Source organism: Nomia melanderi, chromosome 14, assembly GCF_051020985.1.
Source record: "Nomia melanderi isolate GNS246 chromosome 14, iyNomMela1, whole genome shotgun sequence".
In the NCBI taxonomy this organism is placed as follows: domain Eukaryota; kingdom Metazoa; phylum Arthropoda; class Insecta; order Hymenoptera; family Halictidae; genus Nomia; species Nomia melanderi.
Window position 1 is genome coordinate 3253629 of NC_135012.1, and position 12753 is coordinate 3266381.

Consider the following 12753-nt stretch of genomic DNA (forward strand, 5'->3'; position numbering starts at 1 on the left):
TGGAGCGAGAGGAGGAGGAGGAGGAGAACGGAACACGAGAGATCGGCAGCACAGTTTCGTGTTCAGCCTCAGCTCGGTTCGGCTCTCTCGGCCTCATATCGGATCCCCCCGTGTTTTTCGAGGCGAAAACCGTTCGTCGAGTTATTGTCGTTCGCGGATCCGCCCCGAGATACACCGATCGCCGCCCGTGCCCGAACCGGTGGACGGGGACCAGCGGATGAGATCCTTGTGTGCCCGTTGGGACCGGGGCCAAACGGCGCAGTGAAAAACCGTGATCCGCGCGACCGCGTTCCGTTTCCGTTCCCGTTCCATTCCGTTCCGTTCCGGCTGTTCGTTCGCCGATCGTTTTCCACGGGAGTCTTTTAGAGTGGTGCGTAGTTCGCGACGTCGCTGACGTACACGGAGGTGAGTGACAGTCTCTTCAGAAAAGCCAAGGCTACCAGCCGCCGCGGCCCGAGATCGTTGCCAGAGTTGCCAGACCGTTGTACGCGTGATCCAGGAGTACGTAGATTATACGCGCACTTTATCGGGGATCCGGTCGTATCGTCCCGCGGGAATTCTCAGGGGACTATGATGATCTTGGGATAGAATTCATAGTTGCTCGCGGTGGCTCCCATCGGGCTAGGATACCGCTTCCGGCGATGTTACGCTACCGATCGCGTAGCTACATGTTTTCCTCGGTTACGGTGACTCGCGTATTCGATACCCTCGATTCACTTCTGTATCAACGCTTTGACCCTCGTATATCATACGAATTTTTAAATACATTTCCGTGTAATTTTTATACTTGAACGTAGGTAGAAGTAGAGATTAAAGTTAAGGAAAACGTCTTAAGGAAGACTGTTAAAGATACGGGAGACAGGCAAACAGGTGTCACGTAACCGATGTGTACACCATATTGCTATTCGATGTGTAAATAAATACGCGGATCGCTGACAAGGTTTCTAATTGAGTGGAATAAAACTGAATATTATTCGACTCACGAGAATCAGAATGATACGGTGATAGCAGTCACCTTTTAATGTACACGCAGCCCCTCTTATCAATGGGCAACAACGGGCGGCGAAGCGAGAATGTGTCGATAACAGGTCGTAAGGCGAGGTGTTAATAGAACGTGGGGACACATTTCGCGTTTGGTTCGTTGCACGAAAAGTGGAAGGCAGGCTGCTGCCCCCTCCTTTCCGGTGGTCCGGCTCGAAAGAAAGTTAACACCAGCTGAGAGCAAGTCGCGATGATCACAGGCTCATGGAAAGTGGCGAGGACCGTGGCAAAGGGGACAAGGGTCCTCGCCGGTCCGCAGTTAAATAGTTCAGAAGCACCCTATCCGAAACGTTTTGCCCACTAATCCTAATACCCAGACCCTATTCTCGAGTTAATGATAGCTCTTCTTAGACGCAACAGTTAACTTCCGAGCTGGACCGTTGCGCGGTAGCCGGAGCTCTCGGCATCGGGTCCTTTCTAATGAAGACCTTTCGCGAATCCGACTCGTCACTGTGCGGTTAATTGGCTAATCTCGAAAATGCCCAACAAAAATACATACATATTTTATTTTTATATATGTATTTTACACACGTATACATCTCTCTCTCTCTCTCTCTCTCTCTCTCTCTCTCTCTCTCTCTCTCTCTCTCTCTCTCTCTCTCTCTCTCTCTCTCTCTCTCGTCCTCATTCCTTTTTCTCTGTTTCTCTGAAAGAGGATTTGCATTAACGAACCGAAAACGAAGAAGCTTCTCCCTGCCGTTTTCTTTCTTTTTCCTCGACACCAAGAGCAAGAATAAAAAAACAGCAAAACGAATCAGTCGGCGACTGAAATCGAGACTATTGTTGGAGCAGGTTACTTCATCCCGTAAACATCCCGTAATATCATTAACCGGTCTCATTCCCCGAAGAGAGTGGCCTGCACTTAATTACATCTTATGGTGCGCTTCTTTTTAAAGCTGCAGGTAGTCTCCTCTCGCCGCCGTCGTTGCCGCTGCCGCAGCCGTCGCGAGAATCGAGCTCCGGGGCGACTAATGCGACCGTGTTCGCGCCTCCCGAGTAATTGGACCGCAGAAAATGGACAATAATACCTCCAGTTTAATTGGTGTCTTCAACCTCTCATTAAGTCGTTCGGTTGCCTCTCCGTCGGCCGGCGTATCGGCGGAGAAACGTAAAAAAAAAAGAAAAAGCCGTGAAAGGGACGCGAGGCGGGGGAAGAAAGTGTATGAAAAAGGAGGAACAAGAAATTTTGACACGTTGTCCGCCGCCGCCCGCGGTTCGTGTTCGACAACGCCGGGTCCTAGTCCCGGGAACATTCCTCGACCGGTGTGGGCCGCCGGTAACGAACTATGAAAAATCGAGGGCTGCCATGGGGGTCCGTGACACTTGATACCGATATATCCCGTGGGGTCGCGCGCGGGGTGCCGGCGAGGAAGCGGCTGCGTCATCTTGCGGCGGCGCGGTGTCCAGGTAACGGGTTTATCGGTTACCAGAAAAGATCGTTAAACGAGCCAAGTACAAATGAGGAACACCTAGCGACCGATAGGCTCGTGGAATCGGTCGAGATAAAGGCTCTTCTACTTTGCTCGAACGCCGTTCTCTTCGAGTACTATGGAGTAACGAGGGTTGTCTCTTTCGAAGGGAAGATAGAGCGACGAGGAAAATCGGATTGAAAAAGGGGAACCGAGGAGAGAAGCTCCTGATTAATGTCGTTCTCTCGTTTGATTTCTTTTTCACTCGTTAGAGGACGGGGAAGATATAGGAAGAGGGAACGAGAAAGCTAGTAGCGGCTGAAGTAGCCGGGGCCAGGCTCGAGGAAGACGAAAGGGCCCGTTTTAAAGAGGCGAGCATTAAAAACAACAATGTCATTACATTTTAACGACCTGTTCTTGGGCTCTGCCCTCCCTTTTAAGAACGTTCGTTTGCAGGTATGTGGTCCGCGGCGAGAGCCGCGGCCGCCACAACGGGAGAGGATTCTTTAAGCGGTGCACACACCAGCTGCACGCCCACTTCTCGCTCCACCGTCCCCCTCCAGCTACGATCTTCCGTTTCGATTCGCGTGCTCGGTCCAAGGAATTACGAGCATCGGCTTCCTGAAGTGACCCGCTTCGCCGAATCTCTGGGTACCTGTTCGCTGTTATTACAGCGCGCTCGGCTTCCGAAATCGTTGGCCTCTCGGAAAGTAGCTAGTCTCCAATTTAATATCTAACATCTGTCTAACTACTCGAATAAGCACGATTCAAATCACACATACGATAATCACTATACTCGAGATCCAAAAAGCTAATACTATTCGCAAATATTCAACAGTGAAAAGAATAATTCACTTAAGTTCCAAACAAACCGCACATCGCCGTCACAAAGGGGATGCATCGCTTCGCAACCCCAAGTTTACCAAAATGCACATTCGCACGCGATTCTATAATCTCGAACTGGATACCAACGAACACACTGATAATGCATCAATCGACAAATCACCTTGCGACACCAGAAATTAGATTACTCGCAGAACGGTGGGGGTCGAAACCAGCCAACGCCGGCGTGAAAAAGAAATTAGGATCATCGACGAAGTTCGAGAACCCTTAATCCCTGTTACACTGTGTATACGGACCACGAGGATGATCGAGCGGAAAACGTGGACGGCGCGGACCCCCGAAAGAGAAAGGGTGGCTGAGTGGGGCGGGGATGGCGGCGGACGGCGTCGAAATTTCGGCGGGCTTAAAATTGCGATCTAATCGAGGAGCGAAGAGGGTGCGAAAGCAGCTTAATCCGACACTGGCCGATGCACGAGGGCCCCTACCCAGTCCTCTTCTCGGGGCCCGTGCCCCCCTCCATTGGGCCGCTCGATCTCTCTCTCTTTCCCTCTCCCTCTCTCTCTCGCTCTCTCTCCCTCCCTCTCTTTCTCTCTCTCTCTCTCCCTCTCTCTCTCTCTCTCTCCACGCACCCCGGGCACGCCGTGCAGCTCGCGAAGAATTAGTATGGGCGAAGTAACAAAAGCACGAGGAACAAGCACACGGCTTCGGCGGAAGAGGGGGCCGTGCGGAGAGTGGCGGCGAAGCAGGAAGAAAAAAAAGGAGCCGAGATGGCGCCACACGTCCAGCGTGTTTTCGGGGCATCCTCCGGTGCTGTTGGCAAACTCCTTTTTTTTCTTCGTCTTCTTCCTCTTCTTCATGCTCCCCGTGCCCTTTACCCCCCTGCCCCAGTGCCGAGGGCCTGCTCCTTTCCCCTCCGTGCGCCGCGGGGCCCTCGGACGCGGTCACCGTCTCGTTTCTTCGCGCACGGCCGCCACCGGTGCGCCGTCTCGCTTCTGGCGCGTTCTCCACCCTACCACCGCGGGCGATAGGCTCCTTTATTTTTGCTCCCCTTCTAGACCCTCACCCTGCGGGGGCCCCCTATTAGTTCGGCCACGGCACCGTATTGCGAAAAAAGGGGGAAAAAAAGCCGCGAGGGGAAAGAGACAAAAGAGACGGGTAGAGGAGGAAACGGAGAAGGAAAGAGGAGAGAAAAAAGGAGGAGCGAAGGACGGTCGCAAAATGCGAAATTGGGCTAGACCGAATCGGGAGATAGGGATTTCTCATTAAAACGGGGGAGAAAACGTATTGCGCGCCCGCCCGGGGATTATACTCTAATCTAGGACCAATGATCGGGGGCCCCACCTCGGCAGGCACTCCTCCTCCTCTTCCTCCTCCGCCTCCTCCCACCCGTCATGACCTTCGTCAGCGGACGGGACCCGTAACGGAGAATTTCACGGTGCAAAACGGTTTTGTAAGGAGGGACCGTGCGCGAAAGTGTTCGCAGTTCCCGCGTGCGAAACGACATCGTATTTAAATTGGATTCCTCCTTTTTTTATGGCGGTGCGCGCCGCAGAATCTCAAACGCGCTGGGTGTGTTTACTAGGTGAACCGAGAAGTAGTTCACTCTACGCTTCTAATTATCGGGACAACCGACGCGGTATTAGCGATCTAGAAAATTGAATCGTAGCAACCCTTGCAGAAAGGTTACACGAATTTAGTCTATTCAATGAGTTGCGTTGACGAGACTGAAAATGGAAAATGACCCCCAAAAAGTGGTTGTTTACGAGAATATTACAGTGTCTTGAGGTAATGGGTTTAATGTTTGATAGTTCCCTTCGTACGTTTGAATTCTCGACCACCTGGTCGCGAGAGGAATTCGAAAAAAAGAATAACTACCGGTTGCGCTGCGGCGCGGACGATTCTAGCCAGATATGGTTACGCGTAGATAAAGCTCGGCGAAGGTGATCGAGCCGGGGGAAACTAGTACAGGCGGCGGTACCACGTGCTCGAACCTGTACCTATTCGCCGACGCTTCCATTGGTCGAAGAGTCTCGAACCATCTAGCGTTTCTTCTTCTTCCACTCGGCTCTGTCCGCTCGTATTCCTCTTCTTCCCTTTCTCCGACGTCTAAGTACGCCGGCAAAGAGATCATGAAAGTATCTCATGTACCCGGGGCGTCAGGGCCGTAGGAACTCTGGACCAATGGTACCCGCCGTGACATTCTGCCTTTCTACATCCTCGTGTAATCAACCACCCACTCAAAAGTTCCGTGAACCGCTGGCTCGAGGATCTACGTGTTAATAATTACGACACCTTACGGAAACCGATGTTTCCTGGCTTTCTCAATCGCTTCAGTACAAGCAAATTGAAGCAAAGATATTACATCCAATTGCGCTTCGCTAAACTTATATCTCCCATTTCAAGAAACTTGCAATCTTGATGAAAAGATGACACAATAATCCTCTAAATCAACAGACTTCACTCTAGCATCATTACGATTACAACAATATTCTCGTTCCGGGGGCAACATGAACCCCAAACAAATCATAGCCCAGAATCCATTCTGTTCCGCCTTCCCCAATCGCAACCGAAGCTGGCAAGCTCGAGAGCCGCAGCCCCAATCCCGAAAGAACCTCTTTCACCGCGAGCCCCGGTTATTGGATCGTTAAATCATTTTCCTGCCTAATTGATCGGAGGCATGGAGGCTGGCACCAGCCAGTCGGTGAGGACCCTAAATCACGTTCGGGTCCCGGCCGGACGGTGAACATTGACTCCGCGCGCGTTCTGTCTATCCCCTCGCTCGTCCAGTTCGCCAAAACATAATTCTTCTTCCGGCCAGGAGAAAGTCCGGAGTGAAATATGAATTCCTATTAGGCGGTTCGTGGAAGCGGGGCCCGCGCGTCAAGTCCACGGGGCCCTTGCCGAGGTGTTAAGCTCGGAGAGGACGACCGATTCGAATCCCTTCCTCCTCGTGCTTTTTAAATGGTCCCGCGGGATGGGCGACGCCGGCCGAACGGATCCCCGGTCCGTGGCGTGCACAGATCTGCGGCGCCCTTTGTGCCGGCCCGCCTGGGCCCGAGGGCGCGTCAAATTTGGTTGAAAATCAAATTAATCTCGCGGCTGGGCGCACCACCCTCTCTCTCTTCCTCCAGTTCGCTCGGCTAAAGGCTACCGCGCTCTCTCTCTTTCGACGGGTCTTTCTTTCCTTTTGCTCTCCGTCTCCCCCCCCCCCCCCCCCTCTCTCTCTCTTTCCATGCTTCTTTCCCTTGCTCCCGGGGCCCGATAGGTCGGCCCGTCCTCGTCCCTCTCGCGCGGACGACACGAGCAAATCGAAGGAACGGGACTGAGAGGAAGAAGGTAGAGAAAGAGGTGGACCGGAGGTCCTCCACGCCACCGACACGGACCCAGAGGCGAGAAGAGAAGGTGGCGCAGCAACAAAGAGCTTTGGACTTCTGGCTGCGACCCGGCCAGGGCCGTATTTAGCAGGCACGCCGGCGAAGAAGTCGGTCGTCGGTGATCGTTTCGTGTTTCTTCGCGAAATTGCACGGAAGTTGGCGTTCCTTCGGTTTCGTTTCGATCTGCATACTGTTTGGACACTTGTTCGTTAATGAATTTGCGTTGCGAGGTGAAGAGGTGGTTTTTGAATCTTTTGCGGGAAATTTGTTAGTAAATCTATAGGGACAGGATGTGGTTTCAATTCCCATGGAAATGAAAGTGTAAGGTTACTAGAATGATAGATCATTCGTTGAAGATGTGAATGAAGATCTAGTATCAATGTATCAACATTACGTTTTAGAACATGGTTCCTTAATGTGAAGGAGGTTTTAATTAGAAAGCAGCATTAACAGGTGCATTAATTCAAATTGTATTTCGCACTTCAACCAAGGATCATGGTTCACACAGCTTGGATGAAGTGGTCGCTAACAGCGAGTCGTGAAACTCATCCGGATTAAGTACGTCCCTGCAGTGTCCTACTCGGTCATTCAAATCTCCGCTCGTGGAAATGAGATGGGCGGCCGGGGCAGTGCGGCCGCGCACCTCCCCCCGCTGGCACGTACAGGGTGATTCAACAAGAATCAGCTGAGAGCTCTAATTTGCTGACTATCGTGTGTTTAGGCTAATTTGCGGCGGGTGTAAGAAGCTATTAGTAAACGTCAACGTTTCTGATACCCTACGATCCGAATTGAAATGTCATTCGCAACTCGAATCTTTACGCATTTTATACTTATAACGCCTTTCTCTACATTCATTCGAACTAGACAAGATTGTTGATCAGTTATTTCGTCTAAACACTATTCATATCTAAAGCACATTCCATTCTGAATAGTAAAAATATCTCTACTCCATCCATAAAACGGCACGACGCGAGAAAGAAAATTCAAGAGCTCGAAGCCCTCAGGCCAGAGAAGCTCAGTTCGCCCGACCAACGACTGCACCACTGTACCTCTATTTCGCCAAAGGAGAAGCTTCCCGCGAATAAAACCGGACCGTCGTGCAACGTTTCCCTTAGTCTCGCGTAATTCGATCGAGCTGCAAGACACGCTCCCCTTATCTGAAACAACGGTCGCTGTCTGCGCGCGAAGTCGCCTGCGTCGCCTTATCAATGAACGGTCCGCGGCGATCCCGTCGCAAGATCATTCTTCCGATCCGTGATCGGGTTTCGTCTCGCGGCTTCCGTGCTTCTCGGAAGTCGGAATAAGAAGCAAAAAAGTTGGCCGATGCCGCGCGTGAGAATAAAGTAGAACGGGAGCCGCGCGGAGAAGAAAAGGTTCCACGAACGAAGGTGGCGGGACGAACGAGTCGAAGAAAAGGAAACCACGGGGGGATCCGGATTGAAATGCATCGGAGGGGAACGAAAAGTTGATCCTCTCCTGGAAATACCGGGGACCAATTGTCCGGGGAGGGACGAGATTCCTTCTGTTGTCAGGAATTCAACTCGCGAGTCCAACGACAAAGTGAATTCCTGGAGGAGGCTGGGAGGCAAGGATGCAGCACGAAACGGGTCCGCGCCGGTTGAACGGATCCGAGAGCTTTCGGCCGGACGAAAAAAGGGGGGCCGGAGAGAGCTCTCGTAATTGGACCTGCACATCCTTTTACCTTGTCGTTCCTGCCACTTGTTCGACGGTGATCTCCGAAGGATCAAGAAAGATCGTACGATGAGATTGACGCTTTTTTCCCGCCGCCATCGATCCGGCCCGGTGCTTCGGCTACCTTGCTCCTTGCTCCCCGGCGCTATCTCCCTTTTCTTTCATCCCCTCGCTGCTCCCTACTCGCAGCTTCGTTCCCTTTTCCCTGCGTGATACGGAATTATCACTTCATTACCGATTGCTCCGAGAATAAACGATTCCGCGACTTCAAATGCGCGTCGCCTTCGATCAATGCGATATGGGCTAACTCGAATCTTCTCCAATTGTATTAAACAATATTCGCAGCATTCGTAGTCCAAGGAAATATCGAAGAACCCAAACCGAAGATCTAACCTCGCGAAGCAACTCCAATACGAAGAGGCCTCCGAGCCGTGGCGAAATTATTTCCCGCATCGTTGCATAATGCATCCACGGCGTAACAATGATGGTCCGCCGAAAACATGGCAGCCCGGGTGCACGATATCCTGGTTTTTCGTCGAACGAGAGACGCATCGCGCGCCGGAAGAAGTTGCATCCCGTATTCAAGCCCCGTACCCTAAATCCGCTGCTATTTATGGCCGGGGCCATCCACGAGAAAGTCTCCTCTTTCCCTTGATCCCGATGGGCCGCGGGGAATTCCGTTATCTCGAGATCTCGGCGACTTTAAAACTCGAGCATCCCGGTGCCTCTTGGACGGGGCCGGGCCGGAATCGAGGAATCATGGGCCGACGATTTATGAATGGAAGGCGACCCGGGCACCGCGTCGTCGCCGATACCCGGCGAGACGCGGCGCGCCGCGCCGTTACGGGGGCCCCAGTGACGAGATACGGCTTTCCCCTCTCTATTAACCCCGTGTTCCCTCGTGGACGCCTCGAGGTCGGGCCCCGTCGCGTTTACGAGCCCCCTATACGCACCGACGGGGCTCGCTTTAAACAAAATTCACGCGACGAACTGAGCGACGAAAAAAGGAAGAGACGGCCGCCGCCGCCGCCGTCGTCGTCGTCGTTCCCCCTCTTTCACCACTGCCCCCCCGCCGACTCTTCCTACAGTTCGAAACGGCACCACGACAAATCCCGGTGACGTAATTTCAGACGGTCGTCGAACCGGAGACCTCGAGCCACGAGACCCACGGGACCAGCGATGGGACCGTGTGCGTAGCTACTCCGATCTCGCCGTATATCGATTGATTTTTATGTGTAATTTCCTGTTACGTTGCTTTTTATGGCGTGTCAGGCTGACTATAGCTGGTCACTTCTGATGTTCGAGGAATTGTACCGTTTGATGGATTGGGAACGATCCTTGTGTGACTGTTTTGGACGCGATTAATCGACGGTGATTAAGTGCTTCTTTCTGAATAGCGATGGGACCAACATGCGAACGGAGTGATCGGTTTCTTATGAATGTCCCACGCGAGAAAATGAATGCGTCGCAATCGTGGAAACGTTAGGCGTTTCATTCGGTGGCTGCAGAAACAAGGTACTCGGGTTATTAAAATTCGCCAAGGTGTACGGCAAACTATGTACCTAGACCTACCGCTGGCGACAACTTTCATTCATCCTGGGTGGGGAGCAGCGAATACCCAATGCACACGTGCACGCGGCACGCCGCGCCTCGAATCGCAATCGCGAAATTCTTGATGGCGAGCCGACGACTCTTCGGGGACGGAGAAAGTTTTGGTTCCGCGGTTAGGCGCGCGGCTCCTCTTACCTGGCAACTATTTCACGGCGACCGTCGATCAGTTGGAAAGATTCGGATACCCTCTCTCTCCTTGCATTGTTTCAGGGATCATGGGATCGACGTGTCACCTGACGGTGGCGATCCTGCTGCTCGTCCAGTCGACACTTCTTCTTGCACACCGAGAGCACAAGGTTTATCGATCTTCTCCGAAGACGCATCTTGCAGTTGCATCCTGAGTCTGTAGCCTTTCTCTCCGCGGTGACTTAAAAATAGAAGTTATACTCTTCAAGAGAACTTTCAAAAAATTTCAAATCTGATATCGCGATCTTAGAGGAAGGAAAAGGTGGCATGTGAAATTGAATAAGAATAGAGTCGCGAAGAAATGTGGTTTCAAAGAATGCTGCAGACTTATGGTACAATTCGTCATCTTGCCGTCTCCAGTTTTCCTTCCCTCGTTCTCTTGTCTTCTGACGTTCAGCGCGATCGTTCCTTCAAGGTCCACAACATTGTGCTGTACCCCGACAAACACAGCTGGTGCAAGACAACTCCGATCAAGCAGGTGGTCACATGGCCGCAGTGTTCCTCGCAGGAGCTGGACAACAACGTGTGCGTTGGCGCCTGTTTCTCGTACATGGTGCCCCATAGCGAGCCGTCCGCGCCCGGCGACCTGATCAGACCGTACTGCGACTCGTGCCAACCCCTTGACAGCGTGTGGCACACGGTAAATTAACGAGACATCGTGACAGTGCAACGATCTCTTCAATAGCACGTTGAAACCAGTAGATCAACTTTTAGCGATACTCAACCTCTTAACTGCCGAATTTTCTTGGTAAACAGTGTCATTCGCGAACTTGAAATCTAGCGTTACATAAAATTCGACAGTCAAGAGGCCAATAATATACGGTTTGCATATCCATCGGATTCTCACGGAACGTTCTATTCTCCAGGTGACTCTGAACTGCAAGGATGAAGAGAACAACCCCGTCACGATGCAGAAGAAGGTTCAGATCATCACGAACTGTTCCTGCAGCTCGTGCATGGAGACGTCGAGGATCAAGCCAGACTACAACACGCTGCTCCAGTCGCTGACCGAGGAGAACCTGGACAAGAATGTGAACATCGTGCACGAGACGCCGGATCTGCTGTTGAACCCGAACTTAAACGCCTCGAAGAACACGACGAGGGACGGTGTGAAGGCCGACGAGAGATTCCTGCAACTTTACAAACAGCTGAAGGACTCGGAGAAGCTGGACGAGTCCGGGGCTAAGGAGTTGTTCTCGAAGTTCGAGGAGGACATCGACCTAGATAAGCTGAGGGAATTATTGAAGAAGTACGGCCAGGAGGAGGAGAGGCAGCACTCTCATCAGCACCAGCATCAGCATCAGCACCAGTCTTCTTCTAAGCAGCAACAGCAACAACAGCAGCAACAACAGCACCACTCGACGACGACGGTGCTCCATAGAGGACCGCATCATTCGATGGTGTTGGACCCCGACGTGAAGGAGAAGATCGACGTGGAGCCGCACTATCTTCATCCGGCGGTCCCTGGACAAGAAATTAGCTACCACGACAATGGTCTTGTCGATAAGGATAAGAAGAAAGATTTTTGAGCAAACAAAAGGGCGTCGTTCCGGTAGCGAAGGAAAGGTAGCGGGGCTGGTAGTAGTCTTCGATCGGGGCTGGCCGATGAGCCGACGGAAGACATTGCTTGGTTTTTGATCGAGAACCGCTGTACACCGCACGGGGATGATCGTTTTATCGTTTAGGATCATTGACATTCAGCCTAGTCCAGTCCGCAGTCGATCATTCGGTTCGGTTCGGTGAAACTGATTGGCGGATATTCGGTTTTTTCGACGGGATCGTTGGGCAACAGACGACTCGCGCATTTGTATTGTATTCGATATGTTTCTTTTAATGGAAAGAGAAGAATGACCATCTGTTTTGTATTTTTTTTTTGTCTTTATTGAAATGTTTATGTATATGACGTCGCCGGGGAGCAACGGTGGAGACTGTCCGATCGGATTCGCTTGGATTGGGCGCGGGATTTGAACGGTGCGTCTGGGAGATATTCGAGATATGAGAGAGAGAGAGAGAGAGAGAGAGAGAGAGAGAGAGAGAGAGAGAGAGAGAGAGAGAGAGAGAGAGAGAAAGAGAGAGAAATGAAATTCTAATATATATTTAATTATTATTAATTAATTAATTAACTATTTAACGTACTCGCGCGTCTAATAAAGGAATTTACGTCCGTTTATAATCACTCCTTAACTCTCGCAATTTTTATTATCAACAACGTCCGCAGGCGTTTCAAGTTTTTTTTTTTATCTTGTTGACTGCTTTCAAGTATACATTGTATCCGTTGTCTCGTAGAGAATAAAGGAAGAGTCGACATGATACCTTCGAGATGAGTATCTTTTGGGGACCCCAGATCATCGTTGGACGCGAGGTTTCAGTGACTTTCGAATCACAGGACAGAACAATCCCTTAGGAATTCTAAATTCTCACATTTCAACAATCTCGAGGACTCCGTTGATACGCGAAACGATCGATCTGAAAATCTCTGACCCATGGTAACTCGACATCCGCGCGATTCCTCGGAATGTAGCACCTTAATCCTTCGACCTGAAATCCCCAGGTTGCACAAGAATCTCGACGCGCTCTAATAATATTCGGACACCTAG

The 12753-nt window shown here is 51.5% G+C and overlaps 1 protein-coding gene across 1 annotated transcript; it reads left to right on the forward strand.

The window, feature by feature from the left end:
- Positions 1 to 10: 10 nt before the first annotated feature.
- LOC116427064 (uncharacterized) lies at positions 11 to 12468 on the forward strand. The gene is made up of 4 exons (XM_076373914.1): positions 11 to 405; positions 10181 to 10266; positions 10572 to 10796; positions 11023 to 12468. Exons 2-4 carry the CDS (start codon positions 10186 to 10188, stop codon positions 11683 to 11685), a joined length of 969 nt encoding a protein of 322 aa, XP_076230029.1. The 5' UTR covers positions 11 to 405; positions 10181 to 10185; the 3' UTR covers positions 11686 to 12468.
- Positions 12469 to 12753: the final 285 nt, after the last annotated feature.

What these genes read in the sequence shown, in the direction of transcription:
- LOC116427064 (XM_076373914.1), top strand. Translation starts at nt 10,186, where the DNA reads ATGGGATCGACGTGTCACCTGACGGTGGCGATCCTGCTGCTCGTCCAG. An exon ending in TTGCACACCGAGAGCACAAG is followed by an intron (nt 10,267 to 10,571) that starts GTTTATCGATCT and finishes CGTTCCTTCAAG; the next exon opens with GTCCACAACATTGTGCTGTA. An exon ending in TTGACAGCGTGTGGCACACG is followed by an intron (nt 10,797 to 11,022) that starts GTAAATTAACGA and finishes TCTATTCTCCAG; the next exon opens with GTGACTCTGAACTGCAAGGA.